This window comes from Plecotus auritus (assembly GCF_963455305.1).
Source record: "Plecotus auritus genome assembly, chromosome: 10".
Lineage (NCBI taxonomy): Eukaryota > Metazoa > Chordata > Mammalia > Chiroptera > Vespertilionidae > Plecotus > Plecotus auritus.
In genome coordinates, this window is record NC_137785.1 from 58,894,936 (window position 1) to 58,922,615 (window position 27,680).

Sequence of the window (27,680 nt, forward strand, 5' to 3'; positions counted from 1 at the left end):
TTGAGCATCGACCTTTGAACCAGGTCAGGTTCAATTCCCGGTCAGGGCACCTGCCCGGGTGGCAGGCTCGATCCCCACAGAAGGGCCGGTCCGGGGGGGGCCTTGAGAGCAGGGCCCCGAGCTTCCCAAATAAGTATCACAGGCCACCTCCCACTTCCGCCTCACCAGATTCAGTGTGTGTCACAGCACCCGCTCATCATTGATGTTTCCAGCTCTCACCGAAGTGCCCCCCACTCACAAATCCACACTTACAAATGAAGTGTGGGGCGTGCAGGAGGCAGCCGATCCATGATTCTCTCTTATCGTTGACTTTTCTCTCTCCCTCTCCCTTCCACTGAAATCAATAAAAACATATACCGCCCTGGCCGGTGTGGCTCAGTGGATAGAGCGTCGGCCTGCGGACTGAAGGGTCCCGGGTTCGATTCCAGTCAAGGGCACGTACCTTGGTTGCGGGCACATCCCCAGGAGGGGGTGTGCAGGAGGCAGCTGATTGATGTTTCTCGCTCATCCATGTTTCTAACTCTCTCTCCCTCTCCCTTCCTCTCTGTAAAAAATAAAGTATATTTTAAAAAATAAATAAAAACATATACTAAAAAAAAGAGAGTTTCTCCCTGAACGCCCCCCTCCTACGCCCCCATTGTGAGAGGCGTGGAAAGGGGCTTCTCGCGGGGACCCAGGTCCCACGCCAATAGGCTCCCGGCAGCCTCCGTGGGCCCCCGAACGCGCTGCATGGGGCTGAGGCCGGTCCCGCCACCCGGAGGGGCTGCTCCTCTCGGCAGCGGGAAGCGTGGGAAGAACTCGGCGGCCCACGCGGGCCTTGGAGACGTCCACGCTGAGACACTGCTGCCCCTCCTCTGCCAGAGCAAAGGCCGCTGCTGAGCTGGCCTGGGCAGGCCAGGGCTCCGTCTGGACCGAGGGGATCCTTGGCCCGGGGACATCACAGCAGGAGCCTGGCGTCCCTGCGGCCCAGCGTCTCCCTCTCCTCCGGAGAGAAGGCGTTTCCGCGGAGCCTTCAGGGGATGAAGCAAAGAGAGGGCGGAGTGAGGACAGAACCCGGCACTGCTTTCCCACGACGGACGCGGAACCCCCTAAAGCCATGGCCTGCCCCGGGCCCCGCTGCGGCCCCCCTTCCATCAGCCTCCCGGCGGGCACCCTCTTCCCACTGCCCAGCATCACGCCAGGGTGATGCCACCGCTGGCCCGGGAGATCACATTCAGAGTGTGGCTGCCACTCAACGCCTGTCGCGTTTGCACCAACGTGAAGTCGAAACAATCATGTCGAACCGTAGTAAGGGGGGGGCCTGTCTGTGTTTTAAAACTAGGAGATCCCTTGCCCAAACCGGTTTGGCTCAGTGGATAGAGCGTCGGCCTGGGGACTCAAGGGTCCCGGGTTCGATTCCAGTCAAGGGCATGTACCTTGATCAATGTTTCTCTCTCATCGATGTTTCTAACTCTCTATTCCTCTCCCTTCCTCTCTGTAAAAAATCAATAAAATATATTTTTAAAAAAAAACAAAAAAACTAGGAGATCCTACCATGAAAATCTACACGTCAGCCTAGCCGGTGTGGCTCCGTGGTTGGAGTGTCAGCCCGAGGACTGGAAGGCTCTGGGTTCGATTCCGGTTAAGGGCCCGCACCTCGGAGGCAGGCTCGATCCCCAGCCCCGGTTGGGGCGTGTGTGGGAGGCAACCAATCGATGTGTCTCTCTCACATCGATGTGTCTCTCTCTGTCTCGCCCCCTCTCTTCCACTCTCTCTAACCATCAATGGAAAAAGTATTGTCAGGTGAGAACTAACAAAACAAACATATCTATACTTCAGGGATTTCTCAACAACAAAACAACAACTGGTAGGTACCTCTGAACCCCCGGTGACAGTGCCAGGAATGAAACAGTGGCGGAGGGACGGACCCCACCCCGCTGGCCCTGCTGACTCACGCCCGCCACGCCCGCTGCCCACCCCACGCCCCTGGCCTGCGGTCCTTCACCCGCGTCCTCCCCGTCCTCCCCGGCAGCTCGCGGCCCTGCTCTCTCCCAGCAGACTCTCCCTCCCTCGAAACCCAGGTCAAGGCGGCAGCCACTGGAGATATCAGATGGCGAAGTTAAAAATAACACTTCTCAAAGCGGCCAGGGATGGAGAGCGTGTCTCTGTCCGACTGTGTCATCCCGGCCCCGTGAGGTCCGCGGGGCCTCGGCACACTCAAGGAGGGTTGTTGATGGTTTTTCTTTTAAGTCATTGCACAGCCCTCAGGAATGTCACGCTCTGTGTCCGGGGCGAGCAGGCCAGCGTCAGGCTGATATTTTAAGGGTTCTGATGCGATTTGCTCCCTGTTGGTGCAGCGGGGGGTAAGGCGGGGCTGGGGACACGCTCACTGCGCTCTGGACAGACCTGCTGCTGCCTTACAAAGAGTGGCCGCCGGCCGGCTCCAGCGGGGACCCTGAGCAGTCCCCGAGCCCCGTGCCATCACGCCCAGGGACTCGTGAGCTGACCGGGCCGACACGGGGCGAAACCAGCAGACTTCCCTCCCGGGGAGCCAGAGTTACCAGCTTTTTTAAAAAGTTTATTTTAGCCCTGACCGGTGTGGCTCAGTGGATAGAGCGTCAGCCTGCGGACTGAAGGGTCCCGGGTTCGATTCCGGTCAAGGGCATGTACCTTGGTTGTGGGCACATCCCCAGTGGGAGGTGTGCAGGAGGCAGCTGATCGATGTTTCTCTCTCATCGATGTTTCTAACTATCTATCCTCTCCCTTTCCTCTCTGTAAGAAATCAATAAAATATTTTTTTTTAAAAGTTTATTTTATTGAAAAGAGCGTGCCCACCTGAGGCTAACGTAAGCGCCCTGAGCATGTTTAAGGTGGTCTGCGCTAAGCTGTCACGGTCAGTATATCCCATGCACTTTTTTTAAAAAAAATGTATATTTTTACTGATGTCAGAGAGGAAGACAGAAGAAGAGAGAGACAGAAATGTCAGTGATGAGAGAGGATCAGTGATCAGTTGCCCCCTACATGCTCCCCACTGGGGATTGAGGCTGCAACCCAGGCATGGGACCCAACCAGGAATTGAACCCTGACCTCCTGGGTCATAGGTAGATACTCAAGCACTGAGCCACACCAGCCTGACTCCTCTGCTAGTCTTCCCATACGCCTGCCTACAGCACAGCGGTTCCAAATAAATACTCATGATTTTGAAATAAAAAAAATGGGCCCTAACCGGTTTGACTCAGTGGATAGAGCATCGGCCTGCGGACTGAGGGGTCCCGGGTTCGATTCCGGTCAAGGGCATGTGCCTTGGTTGCGAGCACATCCCCGGTGGGGGGTGTGCAGGAGGCAGCTGATCGGTGTTTCTCTCTCATCGATGTTTCTGACTCTCTATTCCTCTCCCTTCTTCTCTGTAAAAAAAAAATCAATAAAATATATTTTAAAAAAACAATGGGTCCCTCCTCAGAGACGGGAAGGCATCTCTCCCAGAGACAAAGAACTACATCCACCACACGCAGAAAGCCACCGCATGTGAGACCTCAGAAAGTCTCAAGCTCCTCTCTCCCCTCACCCCATTTTACAGATTGGAAAACCGAGGCTCAGAGAGGTAGCGAGGCGTGCCCAGGGCCCTTACCAGACTTCCCGGACGGTGTCATTCCTCTCAAGGGCCTGCAGGAGGGCTTCCGCCCCTCGGTAGGTGACGCAGTTGTTGGACAGCCTGCAGAGGAAGGCACAGCCATGAGCTTCCAGGGTGCTCGGTGGTCCCCGCGGGCCTGTCCAGTCACGGGAGGCGGTGGGCGTTGGCCGGCCTGCTACGGCGCCCGCCACCCCTCTCCATGCCCCCTCCTGCTGAGATTCTCAGTGAGCGCCTCACAGAGGCGTCGAGCCCACGGTGAGGTCACAGCTCTCTCCCACGCACCAGATTTGCTTATCTGACGCGGGCTACGCCCTCGGGAAGGTGCTACGCACGGTGGTGGTTACATAAGAGCATCTTAGCGCCAGACTTCCCGGGTCCCGGTCCAACTTCCACCACTTCCCTTCTGATCTCCAGCACATGCGTCCCACCTTCCTCACCTCTAACATGGACCTCAAGGAGTGTCCTCCTCACCAAGGATCAGAATGAAAGAACGGTTTGTTCTAAACCTCATGGCACCGTACTGAACGGATGGAAAAGAATCAGTGGCCCCAGCCAGTGTGGCTCAGTGGATAGAGCGTCAGCCTGCGGACCGAAGGGTCCCGGGTTCGATTCCAGTCAAGGGCAGGTACCTCGGTTGCAGGCTCCTCCCCAGACCGGACCCTGATCGGGATGCGTGCAGGAGGCAACCAATCAATGTGTCTCTCTCACATCCATGTCTTTCTCTGTCTTTCCCTCTCTCTTCCACTCTCTCTAAAAATCAGTGGAATAATATCCTCAGGTGAGGATAAAAAAAAAAAAAAAGAATCAACGAACAGGAACATTTCATCTTGGGGGTCTTGGGTGGCAGGGAGAACACGCGAGGTTGGGGATGGAAAAGGGACATGTCAGGTGTCAGGGCCGATGCGGGGCGGGGGAGGGGGAGACACAGGTTCCCCATCCTGTCCTTCTCATAACCCTGCCCTTCGCATAGCTCCACCAGTCAAATCACCCCCACCCCTGCCCTCCACGCCCTCCTCCAAGGCGGCGGCTTCTCAGAAACGGACGCCGAGGCCATGCTATGAGTAATAACAGGCCACCGGCTGGAGTCCTACTGTGTGCCCGCTGTTCCCTCCACCTTCTCCTGCTCAGACCCCGAGGGGAGGGCCCGATGACCATCCCCATTCACCCCTGTGTGACCAGGCCCTCGTCCAAACCCAGGCCCCGGGTCCCGAGCCCACACTCTTAACCGACGCTTGGCAGTTTGGTTAAAAGAAAGATGTAGGCGTCTTTCTATGGGGAAACCAGAGGGGTGGTATCGCTTAGAGACGCTGAATCGTAAGTCATGCCAAGGCCGCGTGGGACAGCCCCTGCTGCACGGCCTGGCCTCCCTCGGGGCCGACGGGGCAAGTCCGTGGCCACAGAGAGCACAGCTTCCCCTCCCCACACCGGGTCGGGGTGGAGCGGGGATGGCCTCCGGGTCCTCAAGGCCAGGTGCCCCGCTCAGACACAGCCCGGCTGCACGGGGCCTCCCAGCCACGTCCCCCTGTAATGAGCGGAAGTGTTTTCCCCAAACATTTGGCAACTGCCTGGCCCCTCAAAGCGACACACACACACACACACACACACACACACACACACACGCACACACACACGTGCGCACACATCGCCAGAGCGGCAGGCATATGTGGCGGCAAAGCATCCCTCCCGGAGCTGCGTCTGCCCGTCGGAAGGGGGCTGTTGCCCTGGGGCCTCACTTGCCAGGGGAAGCGCCCCTCCTCCGGCGAAAGGAGCCATCCGGGGATGCCCTCCGTGCCTCAAAGAGCGCCGGGCACCGAGGGGGACCCCGGACATTCCTCGGGTCCGCACATGCACGGATGCACGCACCCAGGAGTAGAGCAAGCATGCCTGCCCGCCTAACACGAGAGACGCCCTGGGCGTGACGTCACGAGACTCCTCTCGCCTGGGCCGGGGAGGCCTGGAGGTGGGGGCCCGTGGCATCTGCTGCCGGCAGCCAGCGCGTTCCCTCAGCTCCCACCTCCCGCTCCGAGGGCTGCTCGCGGGGAAGACCGCGTCCCCGCCCGAGGCCTGGCTGCTGACCGCGGAAGCATGCTCACGTCAACATAAGAAGGACAGGCAACCCCCACGGCCTGGCCCCAGCGGATGGAGCCCCAGGCGCCTCAGTGATATGAGACTTGGGGACACACCGTCACCTGTTTGCTTCCCTTCCCTTCCCCCCCTCACTTCACGGCTCTGTCACCAGGGTTAGCTGGGCCTGCCTGGCCTCGCAATCCTTGCCTGCGTTTTGGGGAACCCCCCCCCCAAGCAATACCAGCCGGTTCCACCAGGCCACCTGCTGGGAGGTAGCCAGGCGGGGCCCCTACCCAGGTCTCTGGTTCAGAAGCGCCCCTCCCCACGCCACTCACGACCGACCGTGCCGGCCTCTTACTTGAGGACTTTCAAGCTTGAATTTCTCCTGAGTCCTTCGGCGAGAGAACAGACGCCTTCGTCTCCGAGCTGGTTCTCCTCTAGGCTGCGGAGAAGAGGAGAGAGGACTCTGTCGAGGTGGGAACAGTCATCACGGAAGAGGAGGTGGATGGAGAGGAGCCGAGTCCCCCCACTTAGAAAGTCCAACACCCCAAATCCACACTTAGAAATAAAGTAAGAGCAGGGAAGGCAGGTGTGGGGGGCTCCATCCCAGGGACATCTTGGGGAGAGAATGTGCCCAAATTCTCCACGACGTAAGAGGTCCCCTCATGTCCCAGAGACTCAATATCCATTTCCTCCTTTTTTTCTTTTTTTTTTTTTAAATATATTTTTATTGATTTCAGAGAGGAAGGGAGAAGGAGAGAGAGAGGAACATCAATGATGAGAGAGAATCATGGATCGACTGCCTCAGTGGTCGGCAAACTGCGGCTCGCGAGCCACATGCGGCTCTTTGGCCCCTTGAGTGTGGCTCGTCCACAAAATACCACGGCCTGGGCAAGTCTATTTTGAAGAAGTGGCGTTAGAAGAAGTTTAAGTTTAAAAAATTTGGCTCTCCAAAGAAATTTCAATCGTTGTACTGTTGGTATTTGGCTCTGTTGACTAATGAGTTTGCCGACCACTGGACTGCCTCCTGCACACCCCACACTGGGGATGGAGCTGGCAACCCGGGCATGTGCCCTGACTGGGACTCGAACCCTAACTTCCTGGTTCATAGGTGGATGTTCAACCATTGAGCCACGCCAGCTGGAATCCATTATTAATGGAGGCCTCATTTCATTTGGGGCAGCCATGTGCTTGGTCAAACAAACAACAACAAAACCCCCAGTTTCCCACTCTCCACTGCGGCCAGGGCCGGCCAAGAGACATCCCCAGGGCCAAGGCCGATGGGCCCCTGGGAATGCTCTCTAAAGGGGAGAGGCCCCCCCGGCCCGTGCCTTGGCCCGCCCTGGATGTGTAGACTGCATCCTGAAATACGCACGAAACGTTGGAAGTGCCCAGCCCTCTTGGGGTCCTGAGGCAACCGACCGTGAGGGTGAAGCCACAGCGAGGATGTGATGGGACAGTCCGGAGCGCCGCTGGCCTTGTGGCCACCACACGGGCCCTTTGCCCCAACCTCCAGGATGCCTGTGCCCACGGGAAACGGGATCCTCTCCTGGTTGAAGCCACCGTAGGGGAGTCTTTGCCTCGCCTGCAGCTCACGGAACCATAACTGATGCACTGGCAGCGAGGCACCCCTCCCCCAAGACATTCCAGGTGGCCAGACCCAGGCAGGACAGAATCCATGGTCCTGGCAGCGAGGCACCCCTCCCCCAAGACATTCCAGGTGGTCAGACCCAGTCAGGACAGAATCCATGGTCCTGGCAGCAAGACACCCCTCCCCCAAGACATTCCAGGTGGCCAGACCCAGGCAGGACAGAATCCATGGTCCTGGCAGCGAGGCACCCCTCCCCCAAGACATTCCAGGTAGCCAGACCCAGTCAGGACAGAATCCATGGTCCTGGCAGCGAGGCACCCCTCCCCCAAGACATTCCAGGTAGCCAGACCCAGTCAGGACAGAATCCATGGTCCGTCGGCGGAGCCAGCGAGCCCTACCGACAGCCACGGCCCACCCCCACCCCCACCTCCACTGTGTGGCACTGCGCCGCCGAGGTCCCGGTCCCTTCTGCTTCCTGGATGAATCAGCGTCTCATCTGCCTGCTAGAATGTGGGGCCGCCCGGGACGTGTCAGAGGGGGATGAGGCTGGTGGCAACGGACGGGTGGAAACCTGGAGTCCACTTCAGGTCGGTCATGCCCGTGTGATTCACGGCTCATCTCTCAACTGCCTCACCCCGGGCCCCTTTGACGTGACGGGACGCTATTAGCTACAGCGGTCACGCCGGCGCTGTGACAGGGGAACGTTTATGCAGCACTCATTACGCTCGTTCCCGGCATTGCCTCATTTAATTCTTACAAATGTGTTTCTAATTGGAAAAAAAAAAAAAAACAACTAGACTCAGAGACGGCTACTGAACTTGCCTCTGATCACAGCCGCCCTAGAAGCTCAGCCCCTTGGTTCCGGAGTCTGTGCTCTCACCCCTGGGGCCACACGGAGGCGGTACACGAACCAACGAACCCATCATGCAATTCACTAAGAAGAGCGAGCACCTCGCCCGGCCTGGGTGGCTCAGTGGTTGAGCATCGACCTATGAACCAGGAGGTCACAGTTCAATTCCCAGGTTGCAGGCTCAATCCCCAGTAGGGGGGGTGAATGGGAGGCAGCAGGTTGATGGTTCTCTCTCATCATTGATGCTTCTATCTCTCTCTCCCTCTCTGAAACCAATAAAAATATTTTTTTTTTTAATTTTTTAAAGGGGCAAGCACCTATGCGGACTCTGTAAGCTTCATTCGCCAGGATGTTGAGAGATGAGTGCAATCAAGCAATCACTCAATCATACACCTTTGTCTCGTCCACACCACTGCTTCCCCAACGAGGCCAGGGAATGAAGAGAGGCTGATGTCTGCCCCCCAGAGCAGGGACTCCCCCAAACTCACCAGAGTTCTTCCAGTGCCACGTTCTTCTCCAGCATCGAGGCTAAGGCTTGGGCACCCACAATGCCAATGCGGTTCCCCACCAGGCTGGATGCCATCAGGGAACAAGAACGGGTCAGAGCAGGGAGGGGCCTTGGAGATAAGCTAAGCAACATGGCCCCACTTCCTGCTCTGCTCCATTCCAGACATCAGTAATCGATCATCGCATTCTTTTCCATCGAGCCCAGGCAACCAATCCATGTGTCTCTCTCACGTCAATGTTTCTCTCTCTCTCTCTCTCTCTCCCTCTCTCTCTTTCTCTCTCTCTCTTTCTCTCTCCCCTTCCTTCCTCCCTCCCACTCTCTCTCTAGAAATCAATGGAAAAAATATCCTCTGGTGAGAATTTTTTTTTTTAAAGTATTTGATCCATCCCCAAGATCTTCAACTTACAGATAGGGAAGCAAGACCCTTGAGAGGAGAAGGGACCTCGCCAAAGTCTCCCAGAAAGACTCCAGTGTCCTGACTCCAAACCCTATGGCCTCTCCCTCTCATCCCACTGCCTGACATGGGGGGCAAAATGAACTTCCGAGACCTTCAGAAGTGCCCCCCCCGGCTCCCCGGACAGCGGGACAGACACAGAGGCTTACCTGAGCCACCTCAAACTCTGGTGGTCACCCAGGGCTTCCGCCAAGGCCTGCGCCCCCTTGTCCCCCACCTCGTTGCCCCAGAACCTGAAAAGGCCAGCAGAGTCAACAGACAGTGTCAGTGAGGACGTGCTGTGTGCTCTGAACAGGCTGTGTGTGCTCCAGGGGTTCCTCCCTCTCCACGCCCCCCCCCCCCCAAATCCCAGAAAGGTCTCAGTGGGGCTCCTGGCTCCCAGCCAGGCGGGCCTGCCTCCGTTGTTCCGGAGGGATGGCCAAACTTTTCCCTCTGACTTTTCGGCTGCTTCACACCAGACTTACAGGACAGCAGAGGCCCGCCCTGCGCATACCCTCAGGGACGGGGAACTCACTCCCTGTGGCAATCCATGTGGTTGTGACGTTTTTCATGACATTTAGGTCAGATCAGCTTCCTGGGAACTGTGCCCACGAGTGCCTGGACCTGCTGGGGGTGTCGTCCCGTCCCGCACACAGGAGGCTCCGCTCGGGGCCCCAGGGCCTGTGGAGCTGCACCCCCCCACCCTCCAGGATGTCAGAAGCCCCGCCCCTCGTGCACAGGAGCTCTGAGGACCTGGTCCAGCCGCCAGCCTCCCCCACGTCCTTCTCTTTCCTGGGTCAGCACCTCTTCTGGGAGCTTCGGAACATGACTGATTCCGGGGCGCTGCCCTTAGACGGCTCCCTTAACTGGTCTGGGGAGGGGCCCTGGCCACGGCTGCTTCAAAGCCCTCGTGGTTCCCACGTACAGACAGAGGTGAGAAGCAAGGACCCGGTCTTCCTGCCACCTTGCGGGCACTGCCCTCCCCCAGCCCTGCCAGGCTCCACTTCCTGTTTACTGGGGGGAAGCAAGTGCCAGGCCGCCAAGAACCGCCCACTGGCGCCCCGCCTCGCCCTCCCCACCGGAGCCCGGGATGCCCATGGGGCCTTCAGGCTCAGGAGCTTCCCCGGCCCCACACCCCTCCGGGAGCCCCACGCCCAGAACCCAACCTACCCCAGGAACTGCAGCGAAGAGTTGGCCCTGAGCCCCCGGGCCAGCACCTGGGCCCCCGCTGCCGTGATGCGGTTATTCCCCAGCCTGGAGGGGAAGGAGAGGAGGTGGGAGAGTGTGGTGGGGAGGCCGGGTCTGCTGGGGACAGTGCAGCCTGGACAGAGGGACCTGGACAGACGCCTTGGGCACCTGCAGGATGCGTGTGTGCTATCTGTGTGGGGGCCTGCCCTGCCTGCAGGATGCGTGTTGCTATCCATGCGGGGGGCCTGCCCTGCCTACAGGATGAGTGTGTGCTATCCATGTGGGAGCCTGCCCTGCCTGCAGGATGCGTGTGTGCTATGCATGCAGGGAACCTGCCCTGCCTGCAGGATGCGTGTGTGCTATCTGTGTGGGGGCCTGCCCTGCCTGCAGAATGCATGTTGCTATCCGTGCGGGGAGCCTGCCCTGCCTGCAGGATGCGTGTGTGCTATCTGTGTGGGGGCCTGCCCTGCCTGCAGGATGCGTGTTGCTATCCATGTGGGAGCCTGCCCTGCCTGCAGGATGCGTGTTGCTATCCATGCTGGGAGCCTGCCCTGCCTGCAGGAAGCATATTGCTATTCGTACGGGGAGCCTGCCCTGCCTGTAGGATGCATGTGTGCTATGCATGCGGGGAGCCTGCCCTGCCTGCAGGATGCGTGTTGCTATCCGTGTGGGGGCCTGCCCTGCCTGCAGGATGCGTGTTGCTATCCGTGCTGGGGGCCTGCCTATGGCTTTTGAGACTCCCTTCTCCACCAGCACAGGGACAGGAGAGGCAGGGGGTTTGGGGGGACAGGCGCGGGCAGGAGCCACAGGAGGCAGAGGTCCTACAAGGTGGTTTCCCAGGGGAGCGAGGGTGACTCACTGTCACACCTTTCCTCCCGGGTCAGCCCTCAGCCCAGCAGGTCCAGGGTTTGCTGAGGAGGTCATAGCATTAGCCAAACCCTGTGCTCCCCTCCCTCTGTATTCGGCAGGAGTCACGCACCCAGCAGGGGCCAAGCCAGGGAGGATGGAGCTGTGGGGGAAGCCAGCGCCCAGGACCCGGGAGGCCAGCTCACCTCAGCGCCAGGAAGTTCTGCCTGCACTCCAGGAGCCGCGCCAGGGCCTGGGCACAGCCGTCCGTCAGCTTGTTGTTGAATAAACTGGAAAGTTCGAAAGAGAGACATGGACACCAGACACGGGGGACAGCGACTCCCCGCCCCAAATCCAGGGCAGCCCTTTCCCCCAGGACGGGAGGCACCTGCACCCTTCAGCCATGCAAACGCCCGCCCAGCCCGTCCCAGCTCACAGCCGCTCCAGGGACCTGGCCCAGCCCGCGGCCCAGCCCGACTCACGCCAGCTTCTGCAGGTCCTCACAGCGCAGGGCGTGCTCGGCGAGCGTGCAGACGCCGCGGTCTGAGAGGTTATTATCTCGCAGGCTGCAAAACACCAAGCAAATCAACTTGAAAATGGAGCTCAGGAAAGGGGGGGAAATGAACAAGACCTCAAAAGGGATGTTCGCTCATCCCCAACGCGCCAGCATCTGTGCTTCAGGAAATGCTGCCGAGATGAAGCACCCCAGGAGGCCAGGCTCCCCCATCCCTGGTCAGCTGTTGATGTCATGCACAGTGTGGGGGACGGGTCAGGAACGGGGGACCCAGCACTCCTGCTAAAGAACACTGGACTCCTCGGGGAGTCACAGACCTTGGGGAAGGCACCCTTTCCGGCTGTGGGCAAGGGAAACGGCCGTCAGAGAGGCCTCCTAGAAGGTTCCAAGGTGGAAAAACAATAATAATTACATATATAAAAGGCTAAGTGACCGTCCGACCGACTGTCCGACCGACCGACCATCTGACCGACCAGCCAGTACATATGACGCGCACCAGCAATTTAAAAATCAACGTTGACTTGCGCATGTGAGATACATATAAAGCTCTCGCTGGCACCAATCGCAAGCGTGTGTTTTGATCTGTCATTGTCGATTGTGAATTTGGTTCACTTCTATTATAGAGAAAGGACAAATAGCGATATTAAAATTAATTCCTTCTCATTAATTTCCTTTCGACGTGCACGAATCCGTGCACTGGGCCACTAGTGATAATAATAAAAGAGAAGGTTCCGAGGTGGGAAGGCGCTGGTACGTGGCAAAGGTGCAGAGAAGCCAGACCGGCCGCCCCTGGGCCAAGGTGGGTACCACCAGCTGGGTGAGCAGACGGGAGACCGGTTTCCATCCTTTGGAAAACCAGCGAGCAGGCTGTGGTTGGGGTGGCCCTGCTGTCCACCCTTCACCCCAGTGACATCACCCCTGCAGGCCAGACCCTGCCCGGCAGGCCCCGGGTCAGTGTTTCCAGAGCTCACCCAATCACAAGACCCGCAAGCACCCCGGAAACACAGCCTCCCGGCCCAGCCCTGGCGCTGGCCATTCGGACTGCGGAGTGGGGCCCGGGATCTGTGTATTCTAACAACTGTGGGCATGATTCTCCGTCTCCAGACAAACTTGGGGGCCCTGGCTTAAAGGGTCACAGCTCTGGAGTCCCTCCGTGCAAGTTCTGACCCTCCTCGGCCGCTCACTCGCTGCTGGCTGAAAGGGAAGCCCTGGTGAGGATTTAAAGAGACAGTGCGCACACTGAGAGGTAAGGTGAGGATTTAAAGAGACAGTGCACACACCGAGAGGTAAGGTGAGGATTTAAAGAGACAGTGCACACACCAAGAGGTAAGGTGAGGATTTAAAGAGACAGTGCACACACCAAGAGGTAAGGTGAGGATTTAAAGAGACAGTGCGCACACCGAGAGGTAAGGTGAGGATTTAAAGAGACAGTGCACACACCGAGAGGTAAGGTGAGGATTTAAAGAGACAGTGCACACACCGAGAGGTAAGGTGAGGATTTAAAGAGACAGTGCACACACCTAGAGGTAAGGTGAGGATTTAAAGAGACAGTGCGCACACAGAGAGCCCTGGGAGCACCTGGCCACGGGGAAGCCACTGTAATCACGATCGCCCGCCTGTGTGGCGGTCGCACACGCTGGCCGTCCTGCACTTCCTACTAGACCCGCATTTAATCCCCACGAGCCCACAGCGCGGTGCAGGGAAGGACACTGAGACACGGCCAGGGCAGGGGGTGGGGGGGGAACTGTGCCACGTGGCTCAGCGCTGAAGGGTCTGCACCGGCCGGCGGCTCCAGGGCCACGCTGCCCCAGCACGGCATCCGGTCTCTCTCTTCTCTGGGACGGACGGATGGACGGAGGAGCGGTGATGTTCAGACCCATGGGGAGCGGGGAGGGGTCATGAAATCCACGATGAGGGCCACAGCAGCGTATTTTAACGGGAAGAGACGAGAAGACAGGGCAGAGTGTGTCGTGAGAACAGGGAAGCCACGGGTGAGGCTCGTTTCAGTCTCTTTCTCGCTGCGGGTCAGGTCAGAACCTCCCAAAGCCGCCATGCCGGCGCCGGGGCCAGGCGCTGAGGAAGCCCACCCACGGGCACTGTGCGCAGGTTCCCGAGGCCCGGGGTTCGGTTGGCATGGAGACACTTGCGGTGGGAAGGAGGCGGGAGGCACCGTGGGAGAGGAGCCTCTCTCTCTCTCTCTCTCTCTCTCTCTCTCTCTGGGGAAATGGCCCATGGCACCCTGGTGGCTGCTCCCCTCCCCCACAGGGCCTGCCACGTCAATGCCCTGAGTGGGAGCGGGGGGCCTGGCCAAGGGCTGTCACTGCTCACCGAACATCAGCCGGCTCCCACCCACCACGCGTGTCCGCAGCGTGGCCCCTGGACCCCTCGTGTCAGCATCACTGGGGATGTTTGTTTAAAACAGAGACTCCTGGGTCCCCCCCTCCCCAGACCTGGAGTGGGAACCGCCGGGACGGGCCCACAATCTATGTTCCCACCAGGTAAGAGAGCCCCCGACGGGCTAGCGATTCCCAAGCAGAAACCCGTGAGCCCCACTTCCTGGGGAACGGGAGGAGTGCACTGGCCATTCCCGCTTTACCCGCTGGACCCACTCCCCCTTCGGCCCGGCTCTCGGGGGCCGATTCCCAGGGACAACACCAGCAGCGCCCCCCCCCCACCTTCGCCCCCTGCTCTGGCTCCCCGTGGGGTTAAGGCCTGGGGTCAGGGTGTATTCCCCAGGCCCCACCTCCCCAGGTTGCTGCCATCACAGCTGCTCTCAGGCAGCCCCTCCCTGCCCTCCTCCCAGGTGGTAACTCCTCCCCCTCTGCCCTCAGGCCTGCAGAGGCCAACCCCCTGTCCCCACCCGTGTCCCCACCCCCGTCCCACTGCCCTGGGCCCTGCCCTTCCGAACAGCTGCCCAAGCCTTTGGAAATGTCCCCTTTGTCAAACTCCTCTGATCCCCCACTTTAAGCGTGTCCTCTCTTTCCTCCTGATAGATTCATATGACAGTGTAGGTTAATTACATGACATTGACATATTAACTCTGTATGATATGTGTTATGTTTCTACATCCCATTTATAAACCGAGGCTCACGGACCCTGTGTAAGGGATGAGGGTCACCTCTCAGGGATCTGTGTGTTTGGTCCACAAAGAAAAAAAGTCTCCCGTCCGGCCGGCGTGGCTCAGGGATTCGATTCCCAGTCAGGGCACGTGCCCGGGTTGCTGGCTCAGTCCCCAGTGGGAGTCATGCAGGAGGCAGCCGATCCATGATTCTCTCTCCTCATTGATGTTTCTCTCTCCCTCTCCCTCCCCCTCCCTCTCTGAGTCAATAAAAATGTATTTTTTGAAAAGAAAGAGAAAGATGTCTCCTGCCTGGGCCGAGAAGGTGTGGCATCCTCATGTGTTCCAGGAGAGGTGGTCCCTTGATTAGGGCCCAGGAACGCCGCCTGGGAGGCCGTGAGTGGAGGTTGGCGTGAAGATACAACTTCTGCTTTCTGAGAGGCTATACATAGGGGCAGGACATCCCCTTCCGAGGCAGGAAGGGAGGCTGGGGAGCCTGCATCATGTTGGGCGCCAGTCAGGGGCACACCCTCTGTGCTCACCCGGCCCACGATGGGGAGAGAGGCCCACGGTGCCAGGGCAGTGACCTTCCAAAGGGGACTCACCCTCAGACGGTACTGAAGGCAGCCAGGGTGACGCCAAAGCCTCGTCCAGAGCCAGCCCTACATGAGGAACAAAAGCTCAGGCGGCCCAGCTGGCGGGGCTCAGTGGTTGAGCACTGACCTTTGAACCAGGAGGTCACAGTTTGATTCCTGGTCGGGGCACAGGCCTGGGTTGCGGCCTCGATCGCCAACGTGGGGCGTGCAGGAGGCAGCCGATGAATGATTTTCTCTCATCATTGGTGTTTCTCTCTCCCTTCCTCTCTGAAATTAATAAAAATATATAGATATATACATATATCCTATGTAATAAAGAGCTAATATGCTAATTAGACCAAACAGCAGATGACTGTGAGGATTTAAAGAGACAGTGCACACACAGTGTGCACACGACCTTCCGGACGAAGCCAGGACTGCGAGGGGCTTCGAGCGCCAAGCCCCTTGCATGAGTTTGGTGCGTCGGGCCTCTAGCAGAATATAAAAAGCTCAGGCAGAATTCCACAGCCACGTCTCGCTGGGGCCCCAGAATTCCCATCTTGTCGGGATTTTACAATTTCTGATGGGGCACAAGTCACCCTTGATTTGAGCAGTTCCTGACACAGGCACCTACAGTGAACAATGTTGCCAGTGGCATCCAGGTGGTCAGGGGGCCTCCGGAGCCGTCCACAGACAGGCCGCCAGGAGGGAAAGGGGACTCGTAACCTCAGGGTGGGGGTGGGGGCATGGGGGAGGGGGGCTTGTGTCTCCCAGCTCCGCCATTCCCCACGTGAACCCGGACAGGTCACTTCACGTCTCTGAGCCTCAGGTGTAGAATGATGGGGAGAAGAATGTCCCTGCGACAGCCGGGGTGGCTGTGCGGGTCACGGAGGCTGCTCTGGGGAGTGGGGGGCCCAGTGCCCATCACCAGGCTGTCCTATGAATTAGGGTGATTGTTGTCATAGATTTAAACGAAGGCCCAGGCCCAGCAGGAATGATAGGTAATACATGCAAATTGTACGTAACTAGTGTAACATATGTAAATTAATTATATGAGTGTCTAACCACGATGCTGTGCACCTGAAATAAATATAAAAAATAAAATAGCCGAAACCGGTTTGGCTCAGTGGATAGAGCGTCGGCCTGCGGACTGAAGGGTCCTGGGTTCGATTCCGGTCAAGGGCATGTACCTTGGTTGAGGGCACATCCCCGGTGGCGGGTGTGCAGGAGGCAGCTGATCGATGTTTTCTCCCATTGATGTTTCTAGCTCTCTATCCCTCTCCCTTCCTCTCTGTAAAAAATCAATAAAATATAAAAAATAAAATAAAAATAAATAAATAAATAAATAAATAAATAAATAAATAAAATAGTCCAGCTGGCGTGGCTCAGTGGTTGAGTGTGGACCTATGAACCAGGAGTCACGGTTCCATTCCCTGTTAGGATACAGGGTTGCAGGCTCGATCCCCAGCGAGGGGCATGCAATCCATGATTCTCTCTCATCATTGATGTTTCCGTCCCTCTTTCCCTCTCCCTTCCTCTCTGAAATCCATACAAATATATTTTAAAACAATAAAATAAACGAAGGCCCAGACTGGGGAAGGAACCCGGCTGGGCTGTACAGAGAGGCTGCGGGCTGGGCCTGGGCCTGACCCCCTGGGTCCCCACAGGTGTCCCGCACCTGCACCTGCACCTGCACCTGCACGGTGACGCCATCCTCACCTCACCCACCAGCATCGCCCGCGACACTCACTACAGAGCCTTGCAGACGCCCAGGCAGGGCAGCAGCTGCTCCACGCCGACGTCGCCCACGGAGTTGTGGTCCAGCTGCAGGGCCACGGGCCGCCGGAGGTGGCGCAGCACGAAGGCCAGGGCGGCGCACTCCGCAGGGCCCACGCTGCAGAACGTCAGCTTGAGGTGCCCCACGTCCAGGCCCCGCACAGCCTTGCGCGCCAGCCACTCCTCCCGCAGCTCATACAGGCTGCGCACGAGCCAGAGGAAGCCGGGCAGGGCGTGCATGCTCTTGGCCTCCCCCGGCAGGGCCGGCGGGATGGAGCAGAAGTGCTTGCGGAGGCTGCGGGCCAGACACCGGCGGGCACAGGCCTGGCGCCGCAGCAGGGCCTTCTCGGACGCCTGGCACTCGGCCAGCAGGCCCCGGTGCTCCCTGGACAGGAGCCCTGCCAGGAAGGCGGCCGTGATCTGGAGGTTGTGCGGCTCGGCCTGCTGCAGCCAAGCCTCCACGCTGCCCTCCTCGCTCCGCGGGCCCTGCACGCACAGCGCGGGCAGCAGCCGGGCCAGCGGCGAGCTCCCCGTCGGGCGGCAATTGAAGAGGTGTCTGAGCGAGGACGGCCTCACGTCGGCGCTGAGCACCAGGTAGAAGGCGGCAAAGAAGCACTGGAAGGTGATGTGCAGGAACTCCAGGGGCTGCGGGCCCCCGGGCGCCACGCTTTTGGCGTGCACCAGGAAGCCGAGGGAAATGTCCGCCCCGTCCACGTGCGCCGCCTGGAGCTGCGCGGCCGAGAACACGTAGCAGCTCACGCCCAGGCCCCAGAGAGCCAGGCGGCCCAGGTGCAGGAGGGTGGGGAGCCTGCCTCGGAGCAGGCCGGGCCCCGGGCCCTGGGGGGCCGCGTCCGGTGGGGAGGCGTGGAGCAGGAAATGCTGCAGGATCAGCAGGTACATGTCCGTGGTGGTCCGCGGGGACCCCCCGCCCAGCAGCAGCAGCTCCCGGTGGCATTTGGACACCATCCAGGCAAAGACAGGCAGGTGGCACAGGCCGTGCAGGGCCGAGGTGGCTCTGAGCAGGCGGACCAGGCGGTCGGCCAGGCCCGGTTCGCGGTGGCGCTTCCGCAGGTACAGCTCGATGCCCTGCTCCGAGAAGCCCCGGAGGCGGAGCTCGGCGCGCACGTACTTGCGGAGGAAGGCGGACACGGCGTCCGGGCGGCTGGTCAGCACCTTGCGGGCGTTCTTGAGCAGGTTGCCCTGCAGGAGGTTGAAGAGCAGATTCTGCACGGACGTGGGGTCGGTCGGGGAGCAGTGCCGCTCGCCGTCCGTGAACCTGAACCTGAACTCGTCGAAGCCGTCGAAGGTGAGGAGGACGCGGTCGGGGTGGGCGAGGAGGAACTGGAAGACTTCCTGTTGGCCGAGGTCAGGCCAGCAGCAGTGTTCAAAGAGCAGCGTGCGCACGGACAGGGGCCTGGCCACGCGCTGCAGCTGCCGGCAGCTGAAGGGGAAGACGAAGAGAAACTCCTGGAAGTCCCGCCCCGACGCCCACAGCAGGTGCAGCCGCTGCAGGAGCGTGCTCTTGCCGCTGCCCGCCTCGCCCACCACCAGCACGGTGTCCGCGTCGGCGTTGAGGGGGGCCCCGGCGCTGAAGAGGGCCTCCAGGCCCAGGGGGGCAGGGCTGGCCTGCGGGGCGCCAGCCACGCCCACCTCCGTCCGCAGCTCCAGGACGTTCTCCGTGTAGATGTCCTCCAGGCACAGGTTGTCCGCCCCGTCGTAGGAGCTCAGGAAGCGTGACTGGGCCGAGACCGTGGTCCGCAGCTTGGACGTGTACTTCCGACACGCGGCGTCTGGAAGGCAGAGGAGGCGGCTGACGCGGGGGCACCTGAGCGGAGGGAGGGCTGCGTGGGGCAAGGTGGCCTTACCGGTGGCGTTACATGTGGGAGACAAGAGCCAGCGAGCTCTTCAGCCACAAGCCGTGGACGTTGAAGAGGACGGTCACCCAGCTTCCTCACCCTCGGCTTACTCCCCCGGGAAGTGGGAGAGGTGGCCATGGTCCCTAACCCCTAGGGTTTTTACGTGGATCCATTAAGATACTTCAGGTCAAGCCCTTCATGCAGCGCTCCACACGGAACCAGTGCTCAGAAGACCTTAGTCAGTGCCCTCATTACCAATGACATCAGGGAGGGCGGCAGATGAGAAGGAGCACTGGGCTGGGTCAGAAGGCCTGCGTTGTGCCCTGGCCGGTGTGGCTCAGGGGTTAGAGCGTCGGCCCAAGCACCGAGAGGTCGTGGGTTCGATTCCTGGTCAAGGGCATGTATCTGGGCTGCAAGTTAGATCCCTGGTTGGGGTCATGCAGGAGGCAACCAATCGATGTGTCTCACTCACATCAATGTTTCTCTCTTTCTCTCCCCCTCCCTCCTTCCCTCCCTCCTCTCTCTCTAAAAAGCAATGGGGAAAATATCCTCAGGTGAGGATTAAAAAGAGGAGGAAGAGGAGAAGGAGGAGGAGGTGGGGGGGGGGGGACCTGCATTCGAACCCCAAGCAGTCTAGGTGAGTCCCTGCACCTCCCAGCTCAGCTGAATCACCAGGCTCTGCGGATTCTTTCTAAAGGGAAGCAGAAGCCGAAACCGGTGTGGCTCAGTGGATAGAGCGTCGGCCTGCGGACTGAAGGGTCCCGGGTTTGATTCCGGTCAAGGGCATGTACCTTGGTTGCGGGCATATCCCCAGAAGGGGGCGTGCAGGAGGCAGCTGATCGATGTTTCTCTCTTATCGATGTTTCTAGCTCTCTATCCCTCTCCCTTCCTCTCTGTAAAATATCAATAAAATATATTTAAAAAAAATAAAAAATAAAGGGAAGCAGAAGGTGTGAGGGCTGAGGAGCCCCATTTCTAAAGTCAGACACACCTGAGCTTGAGACCTGGGAACCTGGGGCCCCCCTCAGCTTGGGCAAGCCACTTTTCTGGCCTCCGTAGTCTCATCTGTGAACATGAGAACAATCCACATCTCGAAGGATCGTTTCAGGAGGAATCGAGATAAAATGGAGTTTAGAAGCATGCCTGACCCATGGCAAACTTCACGTGGGTGGGGACCCACTAAAGCCAGACCCACCCTCCCTCCCCTGCCTCCTCTGCACCGCCCGCCCCAGGTTCCACATCTGCAAAGCGGAGACGCCACACCTGCTTCTCTGGGGACGGAGACTGTAAACGCAGCCCCGGGCAGGGTGCCTGAGGGGCCGCGACCTGTGCCACGAGAGCCGCCACCTTATCTAAGTCCACTTGTGCTCGGGTTTCTGATGGTGAGTGGCTGAATGACAGAGATCAAGCGGTTCCAGCCCCACATAAGGGCTAGGAATGTCTAATCACTGCAGTGCACACCTGAAACCCAGCACTATTGTCTGTCAACTGCAACTGAAAAATAAATGGAAAACTAAAAGAGAGACCAGCCCTGTCTCAACGGGTGCCCCTATCTCCTTGGCACACATCACGAGGGCTTGGCTGGTAAGGGGCACGTGTGGTCAGCCCTCCATACACAGTAGCTCCAGCGACCATTCTGGAAATAATAAGAGCTAATACTATAGCCCTAGCTGGTTTGGCTCAGTGGATAGAGCGTCAGCCTGTGGACTGAAGGGTCCCAGGTTCAATTCCGGTCAAGGGCACATGCCCAGATTGCAGGCTCAGTCCCCAGTAGGGGGCGTGCAGGAAGCAGCCAGTCAATGATTCTCTCTCATCATTGATGTTTCCATCTCTCTCTCCCTCTCGATTCCTCTCTGAAATCAATAAAAAAATAATAAGAATAAGAGCTAATACTGTAATAGTAATATCACCCACATCGATCCTGTTCATTCCCACCCCCCAAGAGCCCAATGAGAGTGGAGGAGTTAGCCTCAAGATGAGGAAGGATGCTGTGTCTTAGGGAGCCCCCCAGCCAGGAGGTGGGGTTCTAGCTGATGTCCCTCACCCTGCAGCTTTTGCTCTACACCACGCATCTGCACAGCCCTGCTCTCCTCTGCGGAGGGACTAAGGAGAGCATGTACGTACCTTCGACAGAAAGGGCCAGCGGGACTGGCAGGTCCTGCACGTGCTGAAGAAGGAAGGCAGCCAGCCCGTTAGCCTTCACCGTGGCCAGATCCAGGAGCCTTCGTGCCTGCGGTGGGGGGAAGCGAAAGTCATTCTTTCTCCAGAAAGGGTGTGGGGAGGTCTGCTGATGACGTCATAGGCATCTCCGCCCACACCGTGCAAGGCCAGGAAAGCAGCCATCGGCATCAGGCGGCGAGCTGCACGCTTGCGCACGCACACCCCATCGGGTCCCCTCTCCAACAATGAATTGTTCACTGAACACCGACAGCCACTCAAAGAGTGGATAACTTTAAAATAAAATAAACGGACAAACAAAATAGGTCCAAAAAAAAACAAATAACAAAGTAGGTCCAGCCCTGGCCGGTGTTGGTCAGTGGTTAGAGCATTGGCCCACTCACCAAAGGGTTGCGGGTTCGATTCCCAGCTCCGGTCAGGACACATGTGGGAGGCAACCAATCAATGTGTCTCTCTCTCTATCAATCCGTCAATGGAAAAAAAATCCTCAGGTGAGGATTAACCCCCACAAAATAGGTCCAGAGACAGACGCATGGAACAGACAGACAGATCTCAGAGGGGAGTGGGAGAGGGTAGCCAGAGAGCTTATATGCATACACACACAGCCCACGGACCCACGGACACAGGCAATAGTGCGGTAAAGGCCAGGGTGGGGCAGGAGCCAGGTGGAGGGGGACAAAAAGGGGGGCAAATGAGGGGCATCTGTAATACTCTCAGCAATAAAATTTTTTTTTTAAAAAAAAAAAGGACATCCAGCCCCTGACTCACACAGCTCCACCAGGTGCCCCAGCACAGGGAACCCTGTATGTCCAGGGCTCACTCGTGACCTTGCCCCCCAATTTCCCAGGAGGGCCCTTATGGCTCTCAGAGAAGGTGAAGCCAGACCCTGACCCTGAGACCCTGAGCTCCCCCCACCCCCGCCCCCGCCCCCGCTCCTGGGAGCCTTCGTCCCCGAAGGAGGCCACACTGGCCTTTCCTCCCACCACTGTGTCTGTGCTCGCGACTCTGTTTCAAAACGAAACAACCGAGTGTCTGGGGACTCACTGGGTGAGGTTCTAAAACTGTAATGAAAGCAAAGACGTGACTCACACAGCGTCCGGCTGGCAGTGCCCACCAGCAGCTGTCACTGGGGACGGCCACCGGGGTGGAGGGAACATCTGTGTTCATACCATCACATATGAAATCATGCAACACAATTTCCCATCAGAAACCCTACGGGGCATTTAAACTATATCAGGACTTAGTGTGCTTATATTCATTAGTAAATACTGGTTTGATTGAATGAATTGTGATGATCTGTTGCCCTGTTCATTGAAAACAGGCAGCCACAGCCCAGCCGGCGGGGCTCAGGGGTTGAGCGTCGACCTACGAACCAAGAGGTCACAGTTCAATTGCCCTCGGGCACATGCCCAGGTGGAGGGCTCAGCCCCCAGTGGCGGGCGTGCAGGAGGCAGCCGATCCATGATTCTCTCTCATCATGGATGTCTCTCTCTCCCTCTCCCTTCCTCTCTGAAATCAATAAAAACATTTTTTTTTTAAATGCAACCACTTCTACCCGTCTGGCTCCCTTCTCAGGGGAACCCCCCTCCCACGTCCCCCCCTGGGACTGGCTGCACGGAGACCGGGAAGTCTTGGTGACTAGGCAGCCCCTATTCCTGAGAATGCCGGTCACCAAGAAGGAAGCGCCTTACCCGCTGGGATGATGTGAAGATGGGCAACCTGATTTCGTCACATTCGTACGGGCTGACGAAGCCCCGTGCCTGCGCCAGGTCCAGCACGCCCTCCACGTGGCTGTAGAGTCTCCGGACGATGGCTGGCCGGTGGCACTGCAGCTCCCGGGCCGGGTGGGGTGAGTGGGGGTCCCAGTGGCCACGCAGCGCAGAGGACCGGCCGTCGGCCCGCGCCTCCTGCACCGCCGCCAGGAGTTGCTCGCAGCCCCAGGCACCTTTATTCCACACGATGTCCAGGAGGCGCCGGGCCGAGTGGGAGAGGGGCTGGCCCAGGACGCGCAGGCCCTCATAGTCCTCCCAAGAAAGCACTTCCCAGGCCAGCAGCCAGTCCAGGACGCTCTCGAAGCCCTCCAGGGACCCCGAGCCCAGCAGCCCCACCAGCCGGCTCCTCTGGGCTTGGAAAGCTTCCTGCGTGCACAGGTCACGGCCTGGGGAGGAGAGGGGGTCAGCAGGCAGGCGTGCGGGGCAGGGGCGGTGAAGGGGCCAGTCAGCCCACCCGAGGCCAAGCCCGCCGTGGGTCTGCCCTCGGACAATCCCCAATCCAGGTCCCCATTGTACAGATGCACAAACTGAGGCCCAGAGAACGCAGAGGGTTTGAAGTAGGTGGGAGTTCAGTCAAGCCCCCGGATCCATGCTTCATCTGAGCCAGGACTAAGAACGATGGCCCCCAAGGGATCCAGAAATTAATTCTCTCTGAGGCGCATCAGAGGGCTCCTCCTCGCTGGCTGGGTCCCGGCCACAGCAGCGCTCCCTTCCACAACGGCTGCCGTCCATTAAGCACCTCCACTGGACCAGGCGCATCGTAGGCAGTGGCCACGCAGCGCAGAGGACCAGCCGTCGGCCTGTGCCTCCTGCACCGCCGCCAGGAGTTGCTCGCAGCCCCAAGCACCTTTATTCCACACGATGTCCAGGAGGCGCCGGGCCGAGTGGGAGAGGGGCTGGCCCCGGCCCTCATAGTCCTCCCAAGAAAGCACTTCCCAGGCCAGCAGCCAGTCCAGGACGCTCTCGAAGCCCTGCAGGGACCCCGAGCCCAGCAGCCCCACCAGCCGGCTCCTCTGGGCTTGGAAATATTCATTCACCCCTTCCACCCACTCTGGAGTTGATGCTGTGGTCAGCCCATTTTACAGATGGCAAAACTAAGGCGCAGAGAGGCTGGGTGGCCTGCACAAGGGTTCCAGAAGCATGCCTTTAATTCCCTTAGAGTTGGGGTTCCCCCCACCCCACGCCTGTGCAGGTAACCCTCTGCTCCCTCAAGAGGAAGAGGCAGAACACTGCTATACAGAGCCCAAACCCCACGAAGCAAAAGTCACGGTGCAAACGAAGGGGCGTCAGGGAGCACCGAGCCCTTGCCCACTGCCCAGGGCCTCGCCGCCCTCGCCGTGAGCACTGCGGGCCGTCACCTCTGTCCCCGGCCTGCTCTGGGCTCGGCCCCGGGCTCTGGGCTCTGGGAACGGAGCGGAAGCGATTTCTCAGAGATTCATGTCCTGGGAGGCCCCCCGAGCAGCGGAGAGAACCTCAGAGAGCACGGGGTCCCGGGGCGTGGGCTGGTGAAAGCGAGAGCGAACGGGCAGCGCCCTGGTCAAAGGGGAGGGGTGCCTGGCTCTTTCTAAATCGGGCACACCCCCAGGCGCTCAGGCAGCGGGCATGGAGCCGGGGACTCTGCGCCTTCCCTGCGGGCTGTTTCTGTGCCTTGCTCCCCTCTGGCCCACGTCGAAGCCTGGGCTTGCACACCTTGGCATCGCCCGCTGGGCACAGGCGGGGCCCTGAGAGCGTGGTGGGGCTGGTCGTGAACCAGAAATCCGCACGGGGAGGGGCAAGCCTGGGACCGTCTGTGCCCGCCAGCACACGCCCGCCGCGGTAAGGGCAAACAGAAAGCTCCAGCTAGAAGCCTGTGCCCGCCGGGGGAGGAGGCCGAGGCAGCGAGGTTGCCTGTGTGTCTGGCAGCTGGGATGCAGGGCACCCCCCATGCAGGGGGTACAGCAACCCGGGACCCCAACCTGCTCTCCCTGGCCACGCGGGCGCCTCCCAGGCCACCGGCTGAGCAGAGGTGAGGAGAGGGTGGAGGCAGAGAGAGGGGACAGCAGGGAACAGGAGGGGCAGGAAGAGTGTGGGGCTCGGCCCTGGAGCGGCCCTCAGCTGTGGAAACAGCAGCCCCCCCAGACCCGTGCCCAGGGCCTGGGGAATAACCACACACCCCTCCCTCGGGGAACAGCCCAGAAATGGGGCCAGCGCTTTGCCTCCAACCCAACACCTGGAGGCATGCGGGCAGCCAGGGATTAGCGCAGTTCACCACATGACATGGGACGATGCCCGCTTCTCTCCCCAGGATGGACAGCGGCTCTCTCCTCCGCATCCCGAGAGCTCTTCAAAGCTCAGTGGGTTTGCCCTGGCCGGTTTGGCTCAGTGGCTAGAGCAGCCGTGGGCAAACTACGGCCCGCGGGCCCGATCTGGCTGTTCTATCCGGTTCTCTTGCTCTCCCCTCCGCTCCTTTACTTTGAATTTATATTAGTTCACACAAACACTCCATCCATGCTTTTGTTCTGGCCCTCCGGTCCAGTTTAAGAACCCATTGTGGCCCTCAAGTCAAAAAGTTTGCCCACCCCTGGGCTAGAGTGTCGACCTGTGGACTGAAGGGTCCCGGGTTCGATTCTGGTCAAGGGCACGTACCTCAGTTGCAGGCTCAATCCCCGGCCCTGGTTGGGGCACATGCAGGAGGCAACCAATCGATGTGTCTCTCTCACATGACTGTTTCTCTCTCTCTCTGTCTATCCCCGTCCCTTTCACTCCACTCTCTAAAAAAGCCAATGGAAAAATATCCTCGGGTGATAACCAAACACACACACACACACACACACACAGCTCAGCAGGCGTGGGTAGAGGCAGGGCCCAGCAGCTCGGGCAGGCCTTGAGCAGGAACAGCTAGGCCGGGTGACACAGGACTGGCAGGTCTAGAGCCGCTGGGGGAAACCCCGAAAGGATGGGCCGGAAGCCAGAGTTGGCCAGCCAGTTCTGCAGAACGAGGTAATGCAGGGCTGTTCTGGCAGAAAGCCTCGTGCATCCACGTGGCCCACACGGAGAGACCCCAGGGGACCTGTGGCATGCCCACAGGCGCGCTCACCCACCAGGGGACAGGTAGGCAGGGCCCTTCCTGAACACACCGAGTCTGGGGCAGCGGACAGACGCTCAAGCCACACACACCCAGCTAGCGATGGCAGGGCCCTGTGCGTACGGGGGCGGGTGGGGGTGGGGGGGGAGGCAGGGCAAGGCCATCACATTTGTCACTCTGCCACTCTGCTCTCCTACCAGCAGCTGGAAAGTCCCACCTCTGCCCAGGCCCTGTTCCAGAAACATCCGAGCAGGGAGATTCCCCAAGGACCAATGTGGCCAGCTCCCTGTCTGCAAGCAGGCATGGCTGCTTCATCTTAAACGTCCAGGAGGCAGGACCTGGCCTTGTTGCTGTCCTCACTAAGCAGCTCAGGACGTTCCTCGTTAGGTCTAGCTTAAGTTTCTCCTGCTCCACTGTAAATGGGGAGAGGAAAAAATAAAAAACAGATCTCTGCTCATCACCTATCTGATAAAAACTGTCCCTAAAATCCCGCCTCCTGCCCTGTTATCCCCTGCCCGGGCTCCCCCTCTTCAGGCTAAATCCATCTGTGTCATCACTGCCTTTTCTTCTCCGTTTCAGTTCCCACGACTTTGGAGTTGCCATAGTTTTTCCCCGAGGAAAGGGGAGGCTCATCCATCCAGAGGAAGGGGCACTTCCGCGCTGAAACAGGGCCGAGGGGAGGGGCAGCCCACTCAGACCCTCCCTAATCCCCAGACCCAGGCCCAGGCCCAGCCCCTGCCGCTCCCTCCTTCCCGGGACCACCGCCAGCCTGGGTCCCTGGGGCCTTGGGCAGCTGATCTGCTTCAGTGATGAAATCCCAGCTGCTGGGCCCTTGGGAACAGGAGAGGGAGGCTGTTCCGGGCCTCAGCTGGGCCCGCCTCCCCTGGGGCACTGGCTCGGTCCCCTCCCCTCCTGCAGCCATGGCTCCTCCTGGTCCCCTTCACCTGCAAGGAGAGCATCTGCCACCAGCCTGCAAACAGACCCTAACTTCACCCCTTCTGGGCCCAGTCCTGTTTCTCAGCAGGACTCCTTGTCTGCTGTCCTGACTGACCACTCACTCCAGCCCTTCCGATCGGGTCTCCCCTACCCCCCCAAAACTGCTTTTGTCCTGGTCACCCCTGACCCCAGAGTGAGCCCCGTATTGCTTGGCCCTCAGCCCTCAGCCCTCAGCCCTCAGCCCTCATCCCGCTCCCTCCGCCAAAGGCATGTGTCCTCACGGCTCCCCCCTCCTTCTGCAAGCCCCTGCCTCGAGGCCCCGGGGCGCCCCAATGCTCTGAATTTCCTCCCTGAACCCTCTCTCTGTCCCCTTGGCGGGGTCCTATGCGGGGAGCCCCCGAGCTCCCTGGTGGGACCTCTTCTCTCCGCATCACTCTCTCCCTGAGGGATGGCCACTGCTCTCGCTGCAAGGCACTCTCAGGGCACCCACCACAGGCAGGCGTGGGACGGATGGGGAAACTGAGGCCGGGAGAGAGGAGAGGGGAGCCCCCGCTGGGACCTGAAGCCTGGCCTTCTCATGCCCAGGGCGCCTGAGCCTCGGGACTTCGCCTCCCAGGGTTCCCCCCCCCCCCCCCCCCCCGCCCCGCCACGACACACACACACACACACACACAGGCCCCGCCCCCAGGTCACCGCCTCTCTCTGGACCTCAAAGGCTCACCGGGCCCAGAAGTTCTACCCGTGTCCCCAAGCCCCCTCTTCTTCTGGAGTCACAGCCCGCCAGGGGGCTCCCCCACCTCCGGATGCCCCCTTTCCAGATACCTACCTTCCATTTAGATCCGGGGACCCTCCAGGGGA

At 59.5% G+C, this 27,680-nt stretch overlaps 1 protein-coding gene across 1 annotated transcript; it reads right to left on the reverse strand.

Moving 5' to 3' along the window:
• Positions 1-853: 853 nt before the first annotated feature.
• On the reverse strand, positions 854-27,655 carry NOD2 (nucleotide binding oligomerization domain containing 2; the record flags this gene model as incomplete). Its single annotated transcript, XM_080645234.1, has 13 exons — positions 854-1,010; positions 3,608-3,691; positions 6,036-6,119; positions 8,607-8,690; positions 9,230-9,313; positions 10,230-10,313; positions 11,300-11,383; positions 11,576-11,659; positions 16,991-18,806; positions 20,997-21,102; positions 22,742-23,208; positions 23,562-23,885; positions 27,649-27,655. The coding sequence occupies 13 exons, from the start codon at positions 27,653-27,655 to the stop codon at positions 938-940; spliced, it is 3,381 nt and encodes a 1,126-aa protein (XP_080501360.1). The 3' UTR covers positions 854-937.
• Between the last annotated feature and the right edge of the window lie 25 nt (positions 27,656-27,680).